Source organism: Meles meles, chromosome 15 (assembly GCF_922984935.1).
Source record: "Meles meles chromosome 15, mMelMel3.1 paternal haplotype, whole genome shotgun sequence".
In the NCBI taxonomy this organism is placed as follows: Eukaryota; Metazoa; Chordata; class Mammalia; order Carnivora; family Mustelidae; genus Meles; species Meles meles.
This window is the reverse complement of record NC_060080.1, coordinates 66,234,177-66,259,352: the sequence shown is the minus strand read 5'-3', so window position 1 is coordinate 66,259,352 and position 25,176 is coordinate 66,234,177. Positions and strand designations below refer to the sequence as shown.

General features: G+C 46.5%; 1 protein-coding gene across 8 annotated transcripts in view; it reads left to right on the top strand.

Moving 5' to 3' along the window:
* Window positions 1-282: 282 nt before the first annotated feature.
* Window positions 283-25,176, top strand: part of CCDC85A (coiled-coil domain containing 85A) — a 197,974-nt gene continuing 173,080 nt past the window's right edge. For all 8 annotated transcript variants that reach the window (XR_006815158.1, XM_045979926.1, XM_045979923.1 and 5 more), the window contains exons 1-2: window positions 283-660; window positions 8,177-9,134. Coding sequence is in view for 7 of the 8 variants with exons in the window: in XM_045979926.1 (XP_045835882.1) it covers window positions 397-660; window positions 8,177-9,134 (1,222 nt within the window). In the remaining variant the exon portion in view is untranslated. The remainder of the gene's footprint in view (window positions 661-8,176; window positions 9,135-25,176) is intronic.

Sequence of the window (25,176 nt, the reverse complement as noted above, 5' to 3'; positions counted from 1 at the left end):
AGTGTGGGGGCTACGGTATCACATCGGAGCGGAGGAGAGGGCAGGGGAACCGGGGCGCGGCCCCCGAGCGCCCCCGCCGCTCCCCGAGGTTTTCCCGCGGCGGCGCCCGCTCCCCGGCGCCCCTCACCATGGACCTTCGCCGAGTTGGGACGCGCCTCGGCAGCAGCGCGCGGGTAACTGCCCGGCCCTGGGGCTGCGCGGGCGCGCGCGCGGGGATGGCGAGGTAGGATGGCCGCCCAGCGCGACCCCTGCCGCCCCAACCCAGCGGCCGCCGGGCGGTGCAGCTGACTCGCCGGAGCGCTTAGGGGTGTGGGCGGAGGCGGCCCCGCAGCGCCCGCGCCTTCGGGAGTCGCTTTGCCTCTTCTACCCACTCGCACCTGCCACCGCGCGGATACCATGTCGAAGGCGGCTGGAGGTCCGGCGGCGGCGGCGGCGGAAAGTTGTCCCTCGGCCTCTGCCGGCCCGTCCGCCGCCGCCGCGGTGGAGGACCTGTCCAAAGTGTCGGACGAGGAGCTGCTGCAGTGGAGCAAGGAGGAGCTGATCCGCAGCCTGCGGCGCGCCGAGGCCGAGAAGGTGAGCGCGATGCTGGACCACAGCAACCTCATCCGCGAGGTGAACCGCCGCCTGCAGCTGCACCTCGGCGAGATCCGCGGGCTCAAGGTGAGCGCGGGCCCGGGCGGGGAGCGGGGCGCCCCGGGGAGGTGGGGCCAGGCAAACTTTCCCTTCCTCCGTCAACAGGTGATCCTCCCCATTCTCCCGGTCACCACCCCCTGCTCCCCTTCCCCAGCCCTTTGGAAACTTTCTTTCGAACTTTGGAAGCGATTGGCCTCCTCTTCCCTGTTTGGGGCGAGCCAGTGTGGACCTCTCCTTCGGGGTCTTCTGTGGCCGGAGGAGCGGGCGCCGAGGATGCTGGAGAGTAGGGAGGGAGGTGATGGGCATGCAGAACCTTTATTTTCCTGGAAAACCAGTGGTTTGGGGATCCGGGGCACAGGCAGGGGAAGGGGTGAGCGAGGGAGTGAGTCCAGGGCATCTTTGTCCTTGGCGGTTAGGGATACAGGTGCTCTGGAGCCGTGACTGCTCCGGCGGTTGAGGAAAGGGCGCCAATGCTGGGGAGAAGGACTGGCGGGGTGCCCAGGGAGAAGTCGCGGGCGCCACCTTCGGAGCTGACGTATGTCACCCAGTGCAGAGGACCTAAAGCTCTGCCTTCACATTTTCTACCTGCTCCTGCGCTTTCCTTCGCTCCTATTCAGATGGCGTCATCTGGGGCTCCTTGGCCCCCTTGCCTCCTTCACCCCCGGTTTGATTATAATTTCACCCAGCATTGAGGGGGGCGAAGGGATTTGAAAGGTACCACCCCGGCTGTCAGCTTTGACGCTTTGGTTTTGGAACCAGCCTTCCCTCTTTGCTATTAGGAAAAAAAAAAAAAATTTAAAGAAAGAAAAGAAGACCAAAAGCCACCAACTTCTTTTCTCCTTGGAGAGCTTTGAGTGTGGCAGCAGTGTGCCTGCCCGCGGGGCTGTAGGAGATGGGGGCCGGGATCCGCCCTGCCAGCGCTCGCCGCAAACTTCCTCTCCTCAGTGCTTGCGCTGGTGCCCGCTGATATTCCTTCCTCTCATTGTTCTGCTTTTGTTTATAGGAAGCCAGACACAAACGAAAACACTGCAGGGACTTCAGGGAGCAAATTCCTGCAGGCACAGGCTGTTCTTGTTCCCTTCCACTCGCACCCCACTAGGGCTGTAGACACTTTCTTAATTGCTTCAATGCTCCTGCTCTGGGATTCTGGGGCAGAGAGGTGTGGAGGGACAGAAGGCCAGGGGCTCGCCTGGGTGCTGGGTCCAGTGCAGGTGGAGATGGCCTTCCCCAGGGCTCCAACTCACTGTCCTCTAGTTCCTAGAGTGGATGCAGTTAGAAAGATCCCACAGTCAGAAAAATCCCAAGGCTTCCACTCTCCTTTGGTTTAATTCATTACTCGAGTATTATTCATTAAGTACCATACTCTTGGGGAATTACAGACAGGCTAGTATAGTGAGAAGATCATCTCAGAGGTGGGTTTGCATCTAGAATACTCATTTGCCAGGAGGGTGAGCTTGGGTAATTAATTTATCAGAACCTCATTTTATTCATCAATAAAATGCAAATGATAAAAACCATCTCCTAGGGGTTTGCAACGAGACATTAGGATAATGTAGGAGAAGCTTTAATTCTGGACTTGACTGCAAAACAATGGTAGATACTGTCATCAGGAGAGGGCTTGTAAATGTATAGATGTGTGCCTCCATGATGGGGTTTCTTAGGCAAAGCTGGACAAAGGTATAGTTCATAACCCTCCAATTTAATCTTCTTCCATGGTTTGAATTATAATGTAGCTTGGAAGAGTTTTTAATTAAGTAACTAATCAATTTCCTGAGGATTTAAATTGTATGGAGGAGCATCAACATAATAGTTCAGAAATACTTGAAGATTCTCTTGGGTTGTGTGGATTGTCTTGTGTGTGTGTGTATGTGTGTGTCTGTCGAGGGGAGCTATGTGTGAGTGGTGGGGGAGGTTGGTCTTCTTTCTGGTAGCTTCATTTAGAGAAATACCTATTAGGCCAGCGAAGGGCAGTTTCACCCCAAGTAGGAGAGTCTCCTGGTCTAGATTCATGACCTGGCTTAAAAATAGACTTTCCTGTCCACCTCGTTATCAAGTTCAGAAAGATGGAGCTGGATACTTTCTGATGCAGCCTCTACTTTCCATCATCCCTGGCCAGGTACAACATCATAGCCCCCAAGGCCTCTGGGCCACCCCTGAGGGGCTGTGGTGAAGCCTGGCTGAGGCCAGCCTTCTCCCTTCTATCCATCATCTTAGTTCAGAACATCCCTGGACACTCTCATGATGCATTAATGTGGTTGACTGAGTAAATTATATGTGCACTCAACTTATTTTGGCTAACCTAGAAGGAAGGATTTTTTTTTTTTTTTAAGATTTTATGTATTTATTTGACAGACAGAGATCACAGGTAGGCAGACAGGCAGGCAGAGAGAGAGAGGAGGAAGCAGACTCCCTGCTGAGCAGAGAGCCCGATGCGGGGCTCGATCCCAGGACCCTGAGATCATGACCTGAGCCGAAGGCAGAGGCTTTAACCTGCTGAGCCACCCAGGTGCCCCTAGAAGGAAGGATTTTTTATTTTGTTTTTTGGCTCTGATGGTGTGGGACTCCCAGTTGAGGGCCTTAAAGTTAGGGTTATGAAGGCTACAACACTTCTCTTTTTAACGTTCCTTTCTGTGATCTGCTTTTGAAATTGTAATGAATATTTTCAAGGCTACTAGGTACTGCAGCTGTAGAGATGGGGAGATGCGAGCACTAGGTCTTTCCCTTGAGAGGCCTGTGACTGGGTCCACGCCCTGACTGACTTGTCCGTTTAAACATTTCAGAGGTAGAGAAGTGTGGGGCAGCGGAGAGATAAAGGATTTAGAGTCTGACAATTGGGGCAGCGTGGGCAGGCTGTTAACCTCTCTGAGCTTCAGTGTTCTCATCTGCTAAATGGGGATGCTAATTCCGGAAGAGGTTTGATGAGGATTACATAATACATTTGAGGTTAATAGCTTTCTCAAGGTCACACAGATATACAGTGTTTAAAATAGGCTGACTTTCTTTTAGCTAGTTGACCTTCTCTGGTTAGAATGTGTGATCCTGCAAGGGTGGAGAAGGGGATTCTGGTTCTGATCTTATAAGGAGTTGGATTCTGAGAACCATGTCTATGCGGTGCTGAACCAATGCTCAGCTTGCTCTGACCTGGGGTTTCAGGGGATGGGGGCAGATTTGGGGGAACCGGCTCTGTAAAACGGTTATGCATCATGTTAATGTTCCTCTCTGCTCCCCAACACACAGATTCCCGCTCCCTGTAATGAAGAAAAATTACAAACTAGAACAATTCTTTAACCACAGAGAGAGTACTTGGGAGTCTTACGTATGAAATTTTGAGTGGTAGGCCATGAGGTGGGTTGAATCCTTTAAATGTCCACTTTAGACAGATGGATGTCTTTAGACAGTGTCAATGTTCAAAGGACACTCTGTGTTTTGAAAAAGAAAGCCCAAATCTTAATGTGGCAGATTTGAAGAAGCTGGCTTAGAAGGTGATTATCAAATCAGTTGCTTAGCTTTTCCACAGAAGGGAAAGGAAAGAGCTCAGAATTGTATCCCCAAGAATGTTATTTGCTCCTGGAAGAAGGCGTGGTGATCAAGAAAGCTAAGTAGGCCGTTACCCCTTTTACCCCAGCTGGAACTCTGGGAAGTATATGCTTCCCTCCATTTGGAAAGCCATTAACTCCACAAAGCCCCAGTGTTTTTCCCAGTACTGGAGAAGTCAGGAATAGCTGTGGGATAGTCGAAAGGAAGTATTTTCAGACGGAAGTTCATTGAGACGGAGAAGAATATGACTTGAACTTTCTATGAAATGGCAGGATTAAACTAAATGTCGAATAATTTTTTTTAAAGATTTTATTTATTCATTTGACACACAGAGATCACAAGCAGGCAGAGAGGCAGGCAGAGAGAGAGGAGGAAACAGGCTCCCCGCTAAACGGAGAGCCCGATGTGGTGCTCGATCCCAGGACCCTGGGATCATGACCTGAGCCGAAGGCAGAGGCTTTAACCCACTGAGCCACCCAGGCACCCTCGAATAATTTTTGAAGCTTAGAAAGATTAATTTTTTTTTAAGTCTTATTGTCTCACAGTCTCCACAGCTTCTGATTTTCCTGAAAGCATCAATGTCAACAGATCCTTTACTCACTTACGACATATACTCCAACCTTGCAGGGGCTTACTGAGACAATAGTAAGAAATCCTCGGTAGCCAGAGCTATATCCTGTTTTGGCCACAGGCCTAGGGCTTTTAAAACATTGGTCAGTCCATAAACACATATTATTTACTGTACGCAAGACGCCATGCCAGGCGCATCAGCTACACAAAGGATGACTTTAGAATGGATTCTGTCCCCAGAAGCTAGGATAACTACATTGGAAAAGAAAAAAAAAAAAAATGATGTCCGATGAGTGCTCCAGCTACGGTATCTTAGAGGCATTAAGCAGTAAGTGGGAAAGTTACTTGATTCATTCATTTGCGGTTGTTGCGCCCAGGGGCCAGAAGCTGTTCCGGGGCTAGGGGAGACTTCTCAGAGGAATTTCTCCTCTCAGGTAAGTTCGTGTAAGGAAGAGGACAGTTTCTTCTAGTTGGGAAGCTGGGATACAAGCAAGCTTCATAATTAGCTGACAAAGAGAGGGAGCTCAGGAGAAAGCTTTCCTGGCTTGGCCAAGGGTTTATTCATCTTCCTGGTAAAAGGGGAGAGGATGGGATTGATGCAGGAGAGAGAACATTCAGGGGATGTTCTCTGATCTTTGAGGATCAGTCTGGCCACAGAGAACTTGGCTTGGGTGGGCGAGGAAAGAGAGACGAAGTGGCAGACAAAGGCAGGAGAGGCCACGTGGGTGGTGTTTGGAAATGGCCAGGCCTGAAGTCAGAAAGTGATAATGAGAAGAGACAGGCATCAGAAACAAGGAAGCCAATAGGCTGCCAAGAGTTAGAATTGGAGTTAAAACCACACTGTGCAAGATCCTCTTCTTTGTCAGGGTGACTCTGATCTTAGGCCCCAAGACCGTCAGGGGGTGCTGGGTGTGGGTGGCAGATGTTTTAGAGTTTATTTTCTCACCAGCATCAGGCAAGGGTTGGAATGAATCTGAGTTTACCGCGATCAGGTCTCCTCTAAGTACTTCTAGTTCTGGGTTAGGTAACAGAGTCACAAGACCAGAGTTTTTCTGGCTTCAGAAAGCAGGAGCAATCTTAGGTAACAGTCCTGGAACCACCCCTGGTTCGTGGCCACCAAACCAAGGTGCTTCAAGAAACGGTCCCTTTACTCGTTGTGTGACTGGAGAATAAAGGGGGACCTCACAATGTGTTTTCAAAGTTCCTTGGTTCAGGCGTCTGCAGTGGGGGTGCTGTGTTCTGGACACACAGAGGTGGAGAGAATAGATGGGGTTTCCATTCTCAGGACCAGGGTCTGGTGAGTTCTCATGGCCACATTCAGCCATATGTGATTGAAATGAGTGCCACAGAGGGAAAGTCAAAGGGGGTAATGGTAGAAGTGTATAAGGCGACTTCCTTTAGATAGGGGGTAGTGGTCAGGGACGGCTTCTGGGGAAGTGGTTTATAATGTGAGGCCTTTAGGTTGTACAGAAGGTTAGGGGAACACATTCTAAGTGAAGGAGGGGAAGGGCTTGTTCCTTGGGCCCTGAAACCAGGCCAGTGTTGGTGGGGCTCAACTGGGGGTCATGGGATAGGTCCCACCTTCTCTACTGCTGCCGTCTGTGTAAGCCACTATCCTCTCCCTCTGCCTGGACCAGCCTGGTGGACTCCTAACTGATCTCTCCTGGCTTCCACCTTATCTTGTCTCCCTTTCTTCTCTCCACCGCCCCCCTCCTCTGGTCTGTTTTCCACACAGAACGATGCTGATTCTTTATAAAATGAACCTCTTGTGTCACTTCTCTCTTCTCAGCTCACCACCAATCCAGAGCCCATCCCGTGGCTGCCGAGGCTCAGCAGTACCCAGCCCTGACACCCACGCTCCTGGGTCTCCTCTCTCCCACCTCCTCTCCCACCTCTGCTCTCTGTGCTCACCCTGCTTCAAGCACAGCAGCATCAGCCATGTTTGTCTCAGGGCAGCGTCAGCCATGTTTGTCTCAGGGCAGCATCAGCCATGTTTGTCTCAGGGCAAACTCTTGCCCTTCTCTCTGCCTGCGATCCTCTTCCCTCACATGTTTGCTCCTTCATTCCACCCAGTCTTGGCTCAAATGTTTTCCTTCTCAGTGAGGTGCCTTCTCTTAAAAAATAGTATTTTTTAGCCTGCTTCAGTTTTCTTCTCAGCACTTTCACAACATGCCGTTGTTGGTTTTTTTCACCAGAATGAAAGCCGTAGGATGTCAAGGTGTCTGCGGTGTCCACTGATACATTCCTAGCGCCTGGACTGGTACCTGGCACATACTAGCTGCTTACTAAGTCCTTGTGAATGAGTGAGCGGACCATCATTTGTGCAGGAGAAACAGGCCGGGTTAAGAGGACTGGGGTCTTGGGAGACTTGAAGGATTCTGCACTTTATTCTCAGGGCAGTGTGGTGGTTTTAGCATACTAAGCATGGGAGTGACAAGATGAGTTAAATCTCAGAAGTGTAGGGCTCAGAAGAGCTGTTTAGTTCAGGAGTGAAAGGTGAGGGAGAAGCAGCCAGGCCTAAGCACAGGCTCTTAGGAAGAGCAGCAGGTTGAGTGGAAGTGGCATTTGCTGAGAGGGGCAGTTTGGGGAGGGGACTTTGAAAATCCCACAAGAGGGCCACCTGGGTGGCTCAGTCGGTTAAGTGGCTGCCTTTGGCTCAGGTCGTGATGATTCCAGGGTTCTGGGATTGGGTCCCCCAAGGGGCTCCTTGCTCAGCAGGGAGTCTGCTTCTCCCTCTCCCTCTGTTTGTGCTCTCTCTCTCAAATAAATAAATAGAATTTTTTTTTTAAAAAGAAAAGAAAATCTCACAAGAGCTTGGCGTTGCTCGTGTTTCATGTGGGATGCCTGGGAGATGAGCAGGGGGTATGCCAGTAGGGCTCAGATGTGAGGGACAGAAATGCCGCTGGAGGCCAGCTATGCTGGTCCCCTGTGGGAACGGGGCTGTTGGTCCCGTGTCGGGGGCTGAACACCGGGCAGTGTTGTATTTGTGCTGATGGAAGGCCTGTTGCCTCAGAGCTTTTAAGCATTTCTCAGCTGCCGAGCAGCCATTTTCTTCCAGGAAGGGGGTGGGGCAGGGGAGGGGATCCTTGGTTTTAGGGTTTTCTTGCAAATTACGTGGCTACTCCCTGGATATTGGCCTTGGGCAAGTGAAGCTTTGTGAGGTCCAGTCTCCTCCTCTTTAAAAGAACCGTGATAATCATCACTTCCCAAGTGGTTTGTGAAAATCCAATGAGATAATACAAGTAAGCCCTGGGTGGGGAGCATAACCCAGACCCATTACTGTGATTTTTTTGACAATCATCAGCGGCCTCTCAGCTTCTCACATCTGCCCCTCACATCACAGAATTCACCAATTCCTGTCTCCCTCCCGGGAGGTCTGAGCCTGAGGCCGCCTCACCTGGGGACCGCCCTTGAATGGCTGTCTCTCTCTTTTCAGGATATCAACCAGAAACTCCAGGAGGACAACCAGGAGCTGAGGGACCTCTGCTGCTTCCTGGATGATGACCGGCAGAAAGGCAAGAGGGTGTCCCGGGAGTGGCAGAGACTGGGCCGCTACACGGCTGGGGTGATGCACAAGGAAGTGGCCTTATACCTGCAGAAGCTGAAGGAGCTGGAGGTGAAGCAGGAGGAGGTGGTGAAGGAGAACATGGAGCTCAAGGAGCTCTGCGTGCTGCTCGACGAGGAGAAGGGCGCCGGCTGCGCGGGCAGCCGCTGCTCCATCGACAGCCAGGCCAGTCTGTGCCAGCTCACCGCCTCCACCGCGCCCTACGTGCGGGACGTGGGCGACGGCAGCAGCACCTCCAGCACCGGCAGCACCGACAGCCCGGACCACCACAAGCACCACGCCAGCAGCGGCAGCCCGGAGCACTTGCAGAAGCCCCGGGGCGAGGGCAGTCCGGAGCGCGCCAAGCACCGCAGCACCAGCCCCGAGCATCTGCAGAAACCTCGAGCCGCCGGAACCCCGGATCACCCCAAAGCACTCAAAGGACCCAGCCCCGAGCACCACAAACCCTTGTGCAAGGGCAGTCCTGAGCAGCAAAGGCCCCCGCACCCCGGGAGCAGCCCCGAAACGCTGCCCAAGCACGTGCTGAGCGGGAGCCCGGAGCACTTTCAGAAGCACAGGCCGGGGGGCAGCCCGGAGCACGCGAGGCACAGCGGAGGGAGCCCCGAGCATCTGCAGAAACACGCCCTCGGCGGGAGCCTGGACCATCTACCCAGAACCAGGGGCACCAGCCCTGAGCACCTCAAACAACATTTTGGGGGGAGCCCCGATCACAAACACGCGGGCGGAGGAGGCGGAGGCAGCGGCGGAGGCAGCAGGGAGGGTACTCTCCGAAGACAGGCGCAGGAGGACGTGTCACCCCATCACCGGAGTGTCTACAGTGGCATGAACGGTGGGTCAGTACGTGCTGGGGAACCGCTTTGGCTGGGGCGACTCACTAGAGAGTTATGAGCCATGAAGGGCTTTCCAGACACGTTAGGAGTGCAGGCGCTGGATGGAGGGGTGGCTGCGGAGGGGAGGTAACCGGGGCTTCCGGGGCTTCCGAGGGAGGCTCGAGGCTCCGAGTGTTTCCTCCCCTCGATTTGTTTTGGTTTGTACTGTCCTCAGCCGAGTAAGCCCGGCGAAGACGGGGTGAGGAGTTAGGGGAAGGAGAGGAACGATAATTCCAAGGGACTCTGAGTGGTTAGGGTGAGATGTGTAGGGATTGAAGAGAAAAAGAGAACCAACCTAAGGCTTTCTGGTCTTGAACTTGAGTACTTTCCTAGTGTGTGCCGTTTCCTACAGGGGTTCTCATCCAACCGTTGACCCAGAGGTTTTTGAATCCATTTGACAGCTTAGTGCATAAAGAAATGAATTTTATTATAAAGAACGTTGGAAAAGAAATATGGATCCCTCAGCAAGCTCGATGCTCCTTGCCTGAATGCCTGTAGCTATGCCTTACCTTATCTTAAGGATTTTACCCGTGTGTTGGGGCACTTCCCTTTGTAGGAGAAACGCATCAAATGGTTTCCTTCCACTCTTGCAAAACCCACCACCCTCTCCCAGATTCCCTGAAACATACTTTGAACAACATGTTTTTACACCCAGAGATAGCCTCTCAAATGTTTAAAGGTTCTTCTTGAAAATGTACAGATGTCTTTGGACGCTCCTTTGGTTTCCAAAGTGTAATCTCCACTGCATTTGGTGACACGGCCCTAAATCTGATCTTAAACCTTTTGGAAAGGGTTTACTTTCCTGTATCTTGGTTCTAAAATCACTTTGAACTCCAAAAACAGGGAAAAAAAATCATTTCTTAAGACCAACAAACAACCCCCCCCCAAGCCTTTCATGTTACTTATGGCTGAGTTAGAACTAAAAGGCTTGTTTTTATAAACTGGGGGGTTTTTTTCATCCAAGATACCTGAGGTTGTCTGCTTTATTTGAAAGCTGCTACGGAGTCCGTGCACAGTCAGCTCTGAGCAGTGGTGGGGGGTGGCCAATGTGAGCAGTGAGTGACGGGAAGGGGTACATTTTCAATACTGTACCTGACGATTTACCTGTTGGAGCCCATTTCATCCTAATCCTTTTCTCCTCGTGCTGAAAATTGACTCGTGAAGCTTGGCTTCTAATGCAGCCAGTGCTCTTTTATGTGCAGATGGAATTGGAAAGAGTGGGAAAGATGGGATGCTGCTGCTTTCGGGGTTGGGCTGGAAAGCAGAAGGTGGGAGAAGCCCAGTGACCTGGGTGCAGAGGCCTCCTGGCTGGCTGGCTGGGGCTTTTGCTACATTAACTGCACCTTCCCTCACTCCTTCAAGAACTGGCCCAGAAGCTGCCGTGGTTGCTGTGGGCAGCGGCAGCTGTGCACTTCTCTCAGGAGGTGAAAGTCATTTGAAAAGATATTTTAGTCGCATTGCCATGGATGAGGTGAGCCACTAGCCATGAAGCGTGTTCTTCAGGGAGCAGTGGGTTAACGGGAAAGTTCAAGTTAATGACTTTTCCATTTCTCCATTACTTTTTAATGAGCATGAGAAATGAATATGTACACTCTTTAAGGGAAACATTGTATCTGGAACCAAAAAAAGAAAAAATATTACTTAGGGGCCAGGTAGTTCACTTACAATTTTTTTCTTTCCCAAAGTGCTCTTTTAAGTAAAGAACTCCTCTAGTTTAATCAAGGCATGCTTTAAAGGACATGAAAAGATTTCAAGTGCAATTTTTAAGAAACACCTTGCATGAAGTAAGGTGTATTTCTAGATGAGGATGACATTACATCATGGCTCATTGTTGCCTGAATGCAGATAGACTTTGTGATCTGGCAAATGATTTTTAAAATTTAACCATTTTATTTAGATAAAAGTTTGGTGTAGCAGAGATGCATTCTTTAGAATGACACTGTATTTAGTTACTTTTTTTTTTCTTTTACGTTGTATTTAATTCTTATGTTTACGGCAGGTTTTCTCATTCTTAAGTGACAAGTCTTCTGGCAGTTGCTGTCCTCACCAAAGTATATTTGTAGTGCATTGGCATTGCATTTTTATTTCAATAATTAATTAGAAAATGAAGTGGCACAATGAGGCGTTTATGAATCATCAGCCTATAAATTTGGGCGTGTATGTATCCCGCCGTTACAAATTAATTTTTTTTAAAGATTTTATTTATTTATTTGACAGAGAGAGACCACAAGTAGGCAGAGAGGCAGGCAGAGAGAGAGAGAGAGGGAAGCAGGCTCCCTGCTGAGCAGAGAGCCCGATGCGGGACTCGATCCCAAGACCCTGAGATCATGACCTGAGCCGAAGGCAGCGGCTTAACCCACTGAGCCACCCAGGTGCCCCACAAATTAATTTTTGATATGGATGGTAAGACATGACTTGTCATATTTTGAATCCCCCCACATTCTGGTTGAATCATTGGCCTAGAAACAAGTAGGAACCGATACCAAGATAAATCCCAAATTGTAGATCTGCTGAGTCATGTACAGTCATAATCTGTAGTTTGTGTGAGAAAATGAGTGTTTTTGGATGAACACTTGGAGGTTTTTGAGTGAAGGAAAAAACAGGGAAAGCTGGTGGAAGTGTGTCTGCATTGTGGCAGAATGAAATGAAAAGAAACACATATTGGCAGAATACGGTCTTGTAACGTTTCCTCCAAAAAGACACACGTACACACAGCAAGGGAACATTAGTGAAAACAATTACTGCTTTAGTTGACTGTGCCTTGGACATCTTGTTATAAACTCCATGGAGGAGGCAGTTGATGAACTGGGTATCCCAAGAGTTTCCTTTGGTTAAAGCAGCTCTATTTCCAACTGGATACAAGGGTGAATTTGGGGATATTTTTCCTTTCTTAAAAAAAGCTAAGACTGTATAGCCATGTTTAAAGTAGCAGCTGACTGGAAAACAACAAAATCCGAGGCGAAACAGAAAAAAAACCCTCCAAGCTGAATAACATGCTCATGAGTGCATTTGCTTTTTTAGAAGTTATGATTCAGCTGTTTTTCAGTTTGCAGAGAATTCCATGTGCGAAGAGGAGGTAGATTCAACACTTTCGTCTAGGCATTAAGGCATTTGTCTGTTCATTCAAGTCACTTGCTGTGCACTAGATCTGTAAATGAAGTAGTTGAATTATCCAGACATGTACCCAAATAGAGAGTCTCCTTGAGAATGGGGGATTCGCTTACCTGATCCCATTGAATTCCAAAGTTGGCTCAAACTTTCTTAGGTGAAAGTGTTCCCTCCCACAGAGAAACCAAGGCATTTTGCTTCCAGATATCAGCTGGCAGACCGCCCTAACAGGGAGCTCCTCAGCCCAGGTCATGGGCGATGCAGAAAACTCAGGTCCTTCCAGCAACAGCTGTTTGTTGTTGACCTTCCAGGTGAGCAGAAGCCCATAGAAGTAGTTCACCCACTGGGCATCATGAATCCAGTTGAAAAGGTTATAAAAGTAGCTTTATTTTAATTCTATGGGCACATATTGCTGATTATCAGCAACTGAGAAGAGATGACGAGAAGAAACGTTACTCTCTTTTTTATTGTCCATCTAAAAAAATTGCTTAGCTATCTTGGTGGGTCTTACTTACTTTTCAGACCTAGAGCATGTTCTAGTGACCAGTAGCTTCACACTCTCCTTCATCAACAGCCTAGCAGTGAGAGCCCCCATGAGGAGACAGACAGGGTCCATGAGTGTTCAGCTCCCTCCTGAAAGCTTCTTAGGAAGCTTCCTTCCTTTTGTGAGGGTATCTCTAGAGACAGAGCAAGCTGTTTCTTCCCCCTCCCCCCCTTCTCTAGAGCAGTGTTTCTCAACAGTGGCATCACTCACATTGGGACCAGATAATTCTTTGTTGTAATAGGTTGTAGGTTGCCCTCTGTATTTGAAGAGGTTTGGCCGCACACGGGGCTCTCCCCACGAGCAAGCCCCAGTTATGGCAAATAAAGCAGTCTCCAGACATGGTCCCACGGGTAAGGGAATGGGTAAAATTGCCCCTGATTCAAAACCACTGCTTCAGAGAGAGCAATGTTTTTCAACCTGGTTGCAGATTAAAATCACTGTGGGGGCTTTGAATAATCATCAGCACCTGGGCCGCACAGGCAGATGCGTATTGAATTGGTCTGGCCCTGGGTGTGTTGCAAAAGAGCTCCTCAATTGATTCTAATGACCAGACCAGGTGAAAGCCATTGCCTTACGTGAGTGCGTGTTGTATAAGGTGGGTTGACGTGCCTTACGCCGTGAGGAATCCAAGTTTCTTGGGAAAAAGAAAGTTAGCGTCTTTCCTTCTCTTGTTGAATGCGGAGCCTGAGAGGGACTGAGCCCAGCAGGTACTGTGAAACTTCATTCCTCATCTCCAGCCCAAGGTTCGCAGATAACACCTTTGGGGTGTGGGTTGAAAATTTGAGTTTTGGGTGGATGGGATTTTTAGGTTAACTTGGGGAAACACTGGCATATGTGTAGCTCAGAACTACTTTTTAAAGCATTCCCATCCAAACCAAAAGGGGAGCACATGAATTTCCAACCCATTTCTAGCGAATGCCGATGGTGCGTGTAGATTGTGTGATGCCTGCAATGCTAATGAATATTTCCCACCGAGGATATTACATGTCACGTCGCCCAGTTCATAAGTTTTACTCTGAGTTTTCAGATTTCTTCTTATTCTCTGTTGAGGTTATTAATGAGTGAACAAAAAACGCTGATATCACAAAATGACCTTGTCGACGAGGGGGAGGATAACCCGTGTGTGGAAGAGCCCAGCAGGAATTCTCTGAAGCAATGTTGTCAGTAAATTAAGTAGTGGGGCACTATAGCATGAGTAATTGCTCTCATAAATCTTTTATTTTGCTTAGAAAAAGTCAGAACATCATTTATGAATGAGTTTGGACAATAGAAATGTCTCTGGGGAGGAAAATTTCAACGGTTACAGAATACCAGAACTGATTTAAATTGAGGACCCTAGAGTGTTGGGTTTTCCTGCGTGAACAGACATGTAAGTGGTTAAAGGAGATGATGTTTTTTGATCTTTAAGCTTCAGTATGGTAATTTGGTAGCCTTATACACACTTCGACGGGACATCAGTTTAAGAAGTTCTGAAAAATAGACTCAATTATCATACTATACTTGTGTGTGCGAAGCATAGTGCATTTTTCATGACAATACGTGTTGGTTTAATGACATAGAAAGCTTAATACTGGACGTGTAGTTTAAGAAATTGCTAAATATCTAAGAAGTGAGCTACCATTGGAAAACCTAGATGACTTAGAAAGGTATTTTTCTGGTAGAATTTAGGGTTTTCAACTCCACTGACAATAATAAAGCTATGAAAATTCTTTAAATCTAGGGGACCCTTTTCCTTTTTCTAAAGGAGAGCATCTGTATCTATAATCTATATATGTGTGTGTATATATTTCTGTAAATAAATAAATTTGTACCTGAACAATGGCAAACATTCAGTTTGATTCTGTTTAGTCAAACCAGCGTCAACTGCATCTGGCCTCCAGCCTCCATCCACTGGAGGAAGCCAGTTGTTGCTATGAAGTCCCGAACCCCTCCTAGCTGATGGCGGTCATGTTCTTTAGATCCCGTTGAAGTCAATTAAATGTTTGTATTTTTGGTTCATTGCCAGAAGATCTAACAGAAAAAAATAATCATTAAATTAGTGATGCATTTACTTTCTTAACGGAAGTAATTTAAAACCACACAGGAAAACGTGCAAAGTTATGGTGAGTATTGGCTACCTTTTCAGAAGCATCACAGGAGTCCAAACACAGGAGGAGTCTGATAGAAGGCTCTATGCATTCACTCACAGTGAGGATAGATTATTCTGGAAGCATCGGTGTAGGGATTTAGTCAAGCTCCACTGGTCAGAACAAAGAACGTGAAGATAAACTTTGGCAAAGTTTTAAAAATAATAATAAAGTTTTACTTGTGTAATCCCATTGGCCAGTGTTTACTTGATGGAGTAAGTTTTCCAGACAAACTTATGACCTTAGGCTGTTCTCAAACTTTGTGAACTTTAGCCACTTCTGATGCTTACAAGCCTCACAGTCTTATGTTGGAGAGAACCATGAGTGCTTACATCGGATAGCCCCCCATGGCTATTCTTTTATTGCTCGGTATTTACTTTCAAGTCAGAGATTTCCGGTCACTGCACGCACCCGCCTGCCCGCGGCAATATTCCTTGCTGCCCGCAGCAGGCCCGACTTTAACTTTCTTTCTCATTGCTGTTTCTAAATTCTGTTCTTTGTGCTGGCTGGTCATACCTTGGGAAAGTGGATAACCACGTTGAATACAATTGTTTTTTAAATCTGAGTGAAGAACCTTAAATTCTCCTTCTGCCTGTAAAATGCATGAGCTGTAGTGCATGGTCTGTGGGTCCTGCATCATTAAGTACTTTGGCTTTTCAAGGCTCCTCTTGGCTTATTTTCTGGGTCTTGATTATACTTGAGATAACTGCTATTTCTGTAATATAAGAACTCAGAAGTGTTTGCTTTTTGGGTACTTGGGCACAACCAAGTTTCCCTTAATACTATCTTAATACTATCTAGTCCATAATGTTTATGGGGAAAACTGTTCATTTGAAAAATGATCTTGAATTTGATTCTAGGAAATAAAGAATATTTTACATTCTGAATAAGAAATTAAGACTATTTCATGTTGTGAAAATCAGCGGATTTTCAAGAGTTGTAGGAAATGTGAGATTCAGTAGCAAGAGTAGACCTTGGGACACTTGAGAATACAGGCATGAAATCTCAGCTCTGTTATAAAAGTCTCTAGTCTGCAGAAAAATGAGCTTCTGGTTATGCTGCCCCTGACATAAACGGCCTCATCTTGAGAGTGCTGTTCATGTTTCTGATAGAAAAAGTGGTTTCTCTTTCTGAGATAGGGCATCCTTAAGAGGAGAGAGGCAGAGGTGTTAGAGAAAGTGGCAGAGAAATCCGCAAGTTACATTATCACTCTTAGGAAGGCAATACTGGTTTGTCCTTAAGATAAAAGACAGGAACTGGGTTATTCACACATGGCTGGGTGGTCATTTACAGTTCTCGCCTAACAAAGAGGGATAGTATAGAGCTTCTGTACCTGAATCCTAATGGAAAGTGATGGAAGGTCTTGGGATGTGGTCTTGGATATGGATTGGAACTAGGCATTGATTTAATTACCAGGTAAGGGAAAACTTCAATAATACTTTAGGTTTTTTTCCTTCAGATCCTTATGTAGGTCTTTCTGTAAGACAGGATATATTAGGGAGAAGCGTTGGGTCCGGTGATTCTCAGACTATTTCAGTTTTTTGTATTCGTGCCCATACCCACACTGTAGTTTGTATTCTAGTATGCATATTTAATAGAACATTAAATGGGTTGACTTTCACTCTTGGATGGCTATTTTTATACCCCTTCACTTTCATTTTCAGGTACATAAAAGAAAGGGGTGAATCTTTACATTCTAAAACCCTGCAGATAAAGGCGCCTGGGTGGCTAGAGTGTCTGCCTTCGGCTCAGGTCATGATCCCAGCGTCCTGGGATGACCCCCATATCGGGCTCCCTGCTTGGCAGGAAGCCTGCTTCTCCCTCTCTCACTGTCTGTCAAATAAACAAAATCTTTAAAAAACCTTGCAAACAAGATATTTACAGCACTAGTTTTGCCGGCTAATACAGCTGAGGGATTGAACGTTTTGGTTAACTTTTGGCCACAAACTCAAAGTCTCTGATGCTTCCTCAGTGAGATGACTTTTCTAGTTCGGTGTGTTCATTATTGCATTAAGATTTTTTTTTTTTTTTTTTTTGAGAGGGAGCATGTGAGAGGGTGAGCATGAGCAGGGCAGAGGGAGAAGCAGGCTCCCTGCTGAGCAGGGAGCCCAATATGAGGTTCCATGTGGGGCTCCCATCCCAGGACCCTGGGATCATGGCCCGTTCCGGAAGCAGATGCTTAATCGACTGAGCCACCCAGGCATCTCCTTCCTTCCAATTGTTAGAGGGTCTTTTTGCTTTTACAAGAAATCCCTGATTTGGATTGTGTAAGACTACAGCTCCCTGAATGCCCATAGTTGCTAGTTGGTTCATAAATGATGAGAAGCATGAATTGTATGTGGGGGTGTGGTGTGTGCTGCCAGTAAAAAAAAAAACTAATTAGATGAATTTGCATGTAAATGAACACATGGAAATGTATGCACACATATACACACATGTATGTTTTTGATTGAGAATGGATATCTTCATGCTGACAAATAGAAAGAAATTGGGACAGTGTGGTTGTATTTAGTTCAGGAAGTCAGAATCCTAGAATTTAAATCTGTAAAGTACTCTGTATTTTATCTGGTTCAACTTTCCCATTTTTGAAGGAGAAAGTTGACTTCTAAGAGAAGTTCAATGAATTCTCCAAAGCCAGTGGCCAGTTAGCAGAAGGCTAAAATCAAGCTGACTCACAGGGCACAGAATTCATTTTATAAGGAAGACCTTTAATCTTACAGACTTTGAGGCCACTCGAAGTAGGGGTAATGTTGATAGTGAAGATCCTAAGGGGACTAGAGAACCATTCTTCCTCCAATGCTGTTGGAAATTCCTGAAAACCAGAGCCCTGCAATGATAAGAATGAGACAAGGTGAACATCCACAGACTGGGGCTTAGCAGACTTGGTGGTCTAGCAGGTGCGCTCGTACCTATTTCTTGGGAACCTCTGATTAGGCCAGATGGGGTACAAGGTTCACAGCTCCGTGGATGGCTCCTGAAAGGTGGTCTTAGTAGGAGTAGTCTGGTCCTAGCCTCAGGCTAACACCTTACTGTCCTTTTTCCTCCCACATGGACTCTTCCTCACTTTAAGGCCATATTCCTTCCAGATAAATATTCTTGGGACGACGGACTGACCTTATTCCTGTCCTCACACATCCACTTGCATTCACAGCCAAGATGCTGTGTGTCTGGAGAAGTGTCAGCTTCTGGACTGCAAGGAGCAGAAGGGAGAGAGACCAGGAGCAAGGGGGTGGGCCAGATGGCAACACCAACTGCTCTCAAGGAGTTGTGTTTTTTAATAACTCAGCTTGCTGCAAACAAAACTAATTAAGCCAGTTACTCTGATTTATGCTACTATAGGCAGAAGTAGAGTGCACTTACGTTACACTTTTGATAGCTTTTAAAAGGTCAGAATATCTTGAGTTGCAGATTCCTGTTCAAAGGAGCCTGGTCTGCTGAACCACTCTTGAGAATTCAAATTAACCATGCTCATTACTTCAGCATCTCTTCTCTTTCCCTAGACAGCAAGTGCCAGTTCACCCAGAGTAAGAAGACCTTGCAAGGCAAGTTAATAGTCTTACCTGCAGATGATGGATTAAATGCTGCTCCCAGGAAAGTGAGTCAAGGGTCAACTTAGGGTAAGAAAGAGCAGGAACTAGCAGACAAAGGCGGTGTAAGGGTCAAGGCCATGAAGATTCAAGGGTCTGTTTGGTAGCACATGTCGTTAACAGGCACCTGTCTTAAATGTTGCTGGACAGGGCTTATTCCGGGGACCAACCAAAGTTGTCCTGGTCATGGAGCCATGGGGGGATCTGCCTGAATTTATCTGCATGTTTGACATGTGAGGCTACTTTGGAAGAGAGTACATTTAGCATTAGGATCAGTTAGGGGTCTAGAAAGCAATGTTATCCAGGTGGCTTGCCATGAACCGCTGCCGCAGCATTATGATGCTCATGAGAAACCGTTTAGCACCAGCAAGCTTTTCAAAATCTGCTGAAGAGCAGGCTTGAAAATTGTCTGTTTTTATAGTGTCCCTTGAACACTCACACTGAAGACCAGTACTTTAGTCCTTCTTGCCGTAACACTCTGTGCCACGAGGTTATCACCCTTAATCTCTTTGGCTTGACCGGGCGCATTCTCCAAATGGCCTACTTTGGGGCTGGTTGGTCTAGTACATAAATCTGTCTTTGATGGAAACCTTTTTCTCACCAGAGTCTATAGCTGTTTATACAAGAGGCATTCATTTTAAAAAGAGAGCTAAGCTGTACTATCACACCTATTCACAAGGCTAATTTGGTTATTTTTCTACTTGTAGGTATCTATTGGATTTCACCCATATATTAAAGTAATACATAGATGACCATCCTTAAATTGGCAAATATTGATCCTTGGTGTATGGCATTTAAAGTTGATTTAAAGCTTTACAGCAGCAAAACAACTCTATAAACCTTCTTTAGCCAAATTCTATTTTAAGTGTGAGTAGAAATGATAGGTCTTCCAAAATGTATCTAAAAACCCTTAAAAATAAAATCTCTCATGGAGTTAGAGTGCAATGCACTACCCTCTTAAAAGGCATCAAGACACCTAAAAGAATGCTCAGCCTCACTCGTCAGGCAACTGCCAATCAAAACCACAGTGAGATGTCCCCTCACACCTGTCAGAATGGCTAGTGTCAAAACGACAAGAACTAGCAGGTGTTGGCAAGGATGTGAGGAAAGAAGCCTCGTGCACTGTTGGTGGGGATGTAAATTGGTGCCACCACTGTTGAAAACGTGTGGAAATGAAGTAAGTCAGACAGACAAATAGATACTTCATATGTGGAATCTGAAACAAAACAAATGAATCTACAAAAACCAGAATTATAGATAGAACAAATGGGTGGTTGCCAGGGGGAAGGGCAGATGGGAGGATGGACCAAATGGATGCAGTGGGGGGAGGCATAGAGGCTTCCAGTTACGAATGAATAAGTCCTGGGAACAAGAAGTACAGCAGAGGGAGTACAATCAGTGGGGTTGGAATAGCGTTGCTCTACGGTGACAGCCGTGCTCGGGGGGAACAGAGCATGATGTATGGAGAAGTTGAATTGCCGTGTTGTACCTCTGAAACTAATGTTAACATCGTGTGTCAATTATCCTCAAAAGAATTTAAAAGAAAAATTGGAAGAGAGCCAGTTACATAAGGCTACCCATAGAGAAAATGACCTCAAAGTCATTCACATGGAGTTCCCTGGATTGTAGAAGTCCCCACAAATTCAGTATAAATTAAAAATTAAATAAAGACATCAATTGCCTAGCTTCTGATTCAGCTATATAGAATTGACTTTGCTACTTTTTTGCTATGTGACCTTTAGTCCACCACCGACTTCTGTGGGCAAAATAATTTCTCCCTCAAGTGAGGGGCTCCCAATAGAGAACTTGTAGTCCATAGTCCCAGAATTTAAATTTTCCAGATACATAAGACCTAAAAATAAACTTGGAATTGCCAACTTTTTACTTTTTTAAGGAGGGGATTCTAAAGTAATAATCCTCATCTAACACCATCATCTCCTAGAAGATCATTTGGACATTTAGAGCAGGAGACAAATTTATTTACTAAAGGTCAGCCTTTCTCCCAAAGGAAACAGCTGGCAAGATTGTATTGCTGCATCTCCCTTGAACATTCTTTTGGAATAATGCGGAGCCCAGAGTTCAGATTTAACAGTGCAACCCCAGGTACATTTCCAGTATCCAGTACATTTAGGGACTTTATTTTTATCCCTGCTATTGCAGGAAATCCGGTTTCACCCAGATTATGTAAATAAACAATTCTCAGAGTTAATGGGGTTTCACGGAGGCACGGTCTGTGTGACCCAGTGGAAGCCAGGAATCACAATCCAGGTCTTACTACCGGATTCTTGCCTCCTTTCTCCCCAGGACAGGAAGAAAGGATCCATCAGCCTGCGGGGCTGGTCAGCTTAGATTGGGGGTTCCCTTCTCCGTCTGCTGCCCCACCCGTCTTCCTCCAGTGGTTGTGCTGCTGGGGCCGGGCTCCTAACTGAGAGCAGTGAGGATGGTATCCAAGAGGGCATCTTTGTTCAAGAGGAAACTTCACCGTGCACGGCACAGCTTGAGGACCATTGAGCTAATGTGCTCTCAGCATCATTCCTTATGCCTTGTAGGGCCCTTGTCAGGGTTGCAGAAATTCTCCTAGCAATGTCAAAACGGACCCATCCCCTTTGAAGTGGCCACACTGAGGAGTCTGAACAACTTGGTGAACAAGGAGCTAAAGAGGCTATCGTGGAGGTGACTTGGGCTTTGTGCAGTTGGGCTTTGTAAAGTCTCCTGATCTCTGGTTTCTCCTGCTAAGGAGGGTCTCCAGCGGGGAACGGCTGTGTGTGAATCACGTGCCTTCTGTTGGATTCTTACATGTTTTCTCTCGCTGCTTAGTGGACTAGTGCTCTAGAAAGTCAGGATGAAGGATTTCATTTTCTACTCTACAATAGACTGGATTTTTCCTCAAGTTTCTTTGCTATCTCTGCCCCGGGTGGAAGAGTATGGCGGTCAACTAGAGTTTCCAAGAGAGTAAACCAATGACCAGTCCGTGACAACAGGCTCTTCACGTGAGGTTATGCCCCATCTGACTGGATTTCAGTGGTCTTTTTCTGAAATCTCTGGACAGAATGAAGACCTTTTCTCCTTCATTTTAATCCTTCCACTTTATAGCTGGTGTTTGAGTTGAGTCAGGCTCTTGAATGAAATCGGGAGGGTAACGTTAAGTTTGGGGAAGGGCAAAAATCTACAGCAATTTCATTGTAAATCATTGCCTTGACTCATCAGGCAGCTACAAGAAATAAGCAATGCCAGGGATAATAGAGATTTATTACAACAAATTAAAGGCTAATCAGAGTGTGTCCTGTGATAAACAACATAGTAAAACAAACAAATGACAGGGAAAACATGAGTTGATGGAAGACTCATGAGCGTGGGTGGCAGTAGAAAGACAAATTCCGTTCATGGCTTACTCACTTTGTATAGTTCTGCACTGTTGCGTGTGTAGATGGAAGATGGTGGGGAATAGCATGCACATGGGTTCAACAGCGATTGTGTGTTTCGTGTGGGTGCAACATGGTGATAATGGGTGAGGTAGAGCGGGAAAGTGACCCACCGCCCCTTCATGCTAGGAATTCTGACACGTCCATAAAGGAAGGGTGGAAGTGACTGTGAAGGTGTATGACTAAGAACCAAACAGAATGAACTCTTGGTGCCATAGGTCTTTGTGGGCCTGAGAGATGGCTTGTGGGCTGCCCTGCCAGCACTGGCCGCCTCCAGAGGGTGATTGTGAGCTTGAGTCCTAGGGAGAGCTTGGGATCTGGCCAAGCAGGCACGAGATGGCGGGGGTGAGGGAGTGTTGTCTGGATAGATGAAATTGAGCAAACAGTGTTGGAGAGATGATGAAGACGTGAGTAGATCTGTGCTGGTGTCGTTCTTAGAATGTGGCGGATCGTTTTAAGGAAGTAAATAGGGGCTAGACAGTATTAAATGTTGTGCATGGGTCCTTCTACTGGCAGGGTTCCTGTCCAAATGGGGAGAAACATCACATGTTCTTCATTCTCTAGACATTGTAACTAAGTGGACTTAGAAAGCTGGTTTGTTAGCTTGAAAACAAAACAAAACTCTTGTTGGGATTTTATAACTCAGTTTAATTCTAATGGTTTTTATTCCTTTTATTAAGTGTTCATGGGCTAAGTGGTCTTACGGTGACCGAAGCTCTATATATGCAGATTTATGCCCTCATAGAAAGCTCTTCCATTATTTTGTCTTTTTCTATGGAAGGTTATGCTGAATTACTACTTCTTTTTAGTGGAGGAGTTTTACAGTGAATGTTATCAGTTAAGAAAATCCATCTTCTGACCACTATCTTCTGAGTCAGTAATGAAGATGTTATAAGATTTGGGGGAAAATATGGCCCAGTTGCCTGGAAGCCAGAAAGCGCTAAATAAAAAATCATTAAACTAATTCTGTTAAAACAATAAAGAGAGAAAAATTATCTGGAAGTGTGTTGACCCTTTGGTTAGTCGAGATAGGAAAATTAACGTAATCTAGCCTTTGTATTTCATTCATTTTGATGTTTTTCCACTTTGGTATTGTGACCTCATGTTTAGCCTGTGGTGTTGTATGCTAGGTCTCAGATCACTTTCAAAGCCCTAGCAGGTCTGTGGAGCCTCTTTGAGAGAAGGCTGAAGCGACCGAGGGGGAATAGACAGGCTCTGCACCCCTTTCACCCCAACCACTGACACCCTTCAGCCGGGGCAACCCTACTGTCACCTGCTTTGTTCACACTTAGCTTTTACTTGAATGGATTTGACTTTATAAAATTGGAATATATTTGGTCCAACCCAGAGATACCAAAAGCGAACATTTGGACCCACCAGCCAGATTTCTGGACCAGTGTATAGATGGTCCCCCCAACACCGTTTCTGGGTTCTTCTCGTCACCCAGTGTGTGTACTTGGTCACATCTGTAAGGACAGGTGTGGGGATTTAATGTAACTTGTAGGCATGGGGATTTTCTTTATCCGTGGCAGACATTCAAATTGGCACATCTTCGAAGTCATGGACATTTAGGTTCTCCTCCTTGGTCTCCACCACGTGTTTTTGTTTTGTGGTGCCTTCTGTGGCTGGAGAGGAAACAAAATAGATATTCTGTAAAGGAAACCCAGCTTTTACTGACCTCTACCTATAACTGCTTAGGTGCTGATAATTTTTTTTAAAGATTTTTATTTATTTGACAGAGAGACACAGCAAGAGAGGGAACAGAACCAGGGGGTGTGGGAGAGGGAGAAGCAGGCTTCCCACAGAGCAGGGAGCCCAACTGGGTCTCCATCCCAGGGCCCTGGGATCATGACCTGAGCTGAAGGCAGACACTTCGGCTCTGAATGAGCCACCCAGGTGCCCAGGTGCTGATAATTTTTAATGTTGTTTTTTTTTCTTAAAGTAACAAAATTTGGTACATAAGTATAACAATGTTTATCCTTGAAGCCACCAAACACATAGTTGTTTCCTATTGCACCTTCCCTTTTCCTTTCTTTGTTATGGAAATATCTGGGCAGAATTTCCATTTTAATAGCTTAATTAGGTGAATGTGAACTTTATCGTGACCTCAGTGAGGTTCCTTTTTGAAAAGGTTGAGTTTGAGTTTCCTTTAATTGCCTGTCTTATAGGAGTTCTTTATAGGAAGTTTTATTTAAAAGCTCGGTTTTTTTTTTTTTTTTAAGATTTATTTATTTGAGAGAGAGAGTATGTGCACATATGCATGCACACAAATGTTGCAGGGGAGGGGCAGAGAGCGAGAACCCTCAAGTTCACTCCCCACTGAGCAGGGAGCTCGACCATGGAGCTCCATACCAGGCCCCTGAGATCGTGACCCGAGACCAAATCAAGAGTGGGATGCTTAGGGGCGCCTGGGTGGCTCAGTGGGTTAAGCCTCTCCCTTCGGCTTGGGTCATGATCTTGGGGTCCTGGGATGGAGCCCCGCATCGGGCTCTCTGCTCGACAGGGAGCCTGCTTCCCCATCTCTCTCTGCCGCCTCTCTGCCTACTTGTGACATCTCTCTCTCTCTCTCTGTCAAATAAATAAATAATCTTAACAACAACAACAAAAAAGAGTGGGACACTTAAATGACTGAACCACTCACGTGCCCCAACAGATAGTTTTTAATAGTATTCAAGATACTAAATGTTATTAGCTCAGAAAAAATAAAATTGCTACTCTTATCTATAAAATGAAATTTGGTTCTGGGTGTTTCCTGTCCATTTTACACACACATGTACACGCAAACATATGCCTCATCTCTTACCAACAGTTACCTGAGATCACCAAAGATACAGCTTCACTGTCGCAGAGTGTCTGGAAGCAGCGGGATACGTTACAGCAACACTGGGTCCTTTGCCTTCCCTGCTGTCACTGCTCCCGGAATCCTGGATTAATGTACATCAAGACCAGCCTGGATTGATTCATAGAATTTTAGAATTTATTGGGCTCATGGTGAAGCCCTTGCTGTGAAGTCAAGCAATGTTCTTGAGCTCAGCTTGACTCAGAAGCTTTCACAGTGATTTTTATAGGCTTCGAGATGACCAGCAGGTTTTCCCACATTGCTCTCCTCCAGCCTCGCCTAGAACGTGTGACAAAAGGGATACGGAGGAGAGAGGAACTTTGTTCGGACAGCTGGCAGCCTTGGCTCTTGGTCTCCAGGGTGTTTCCTCCCATCT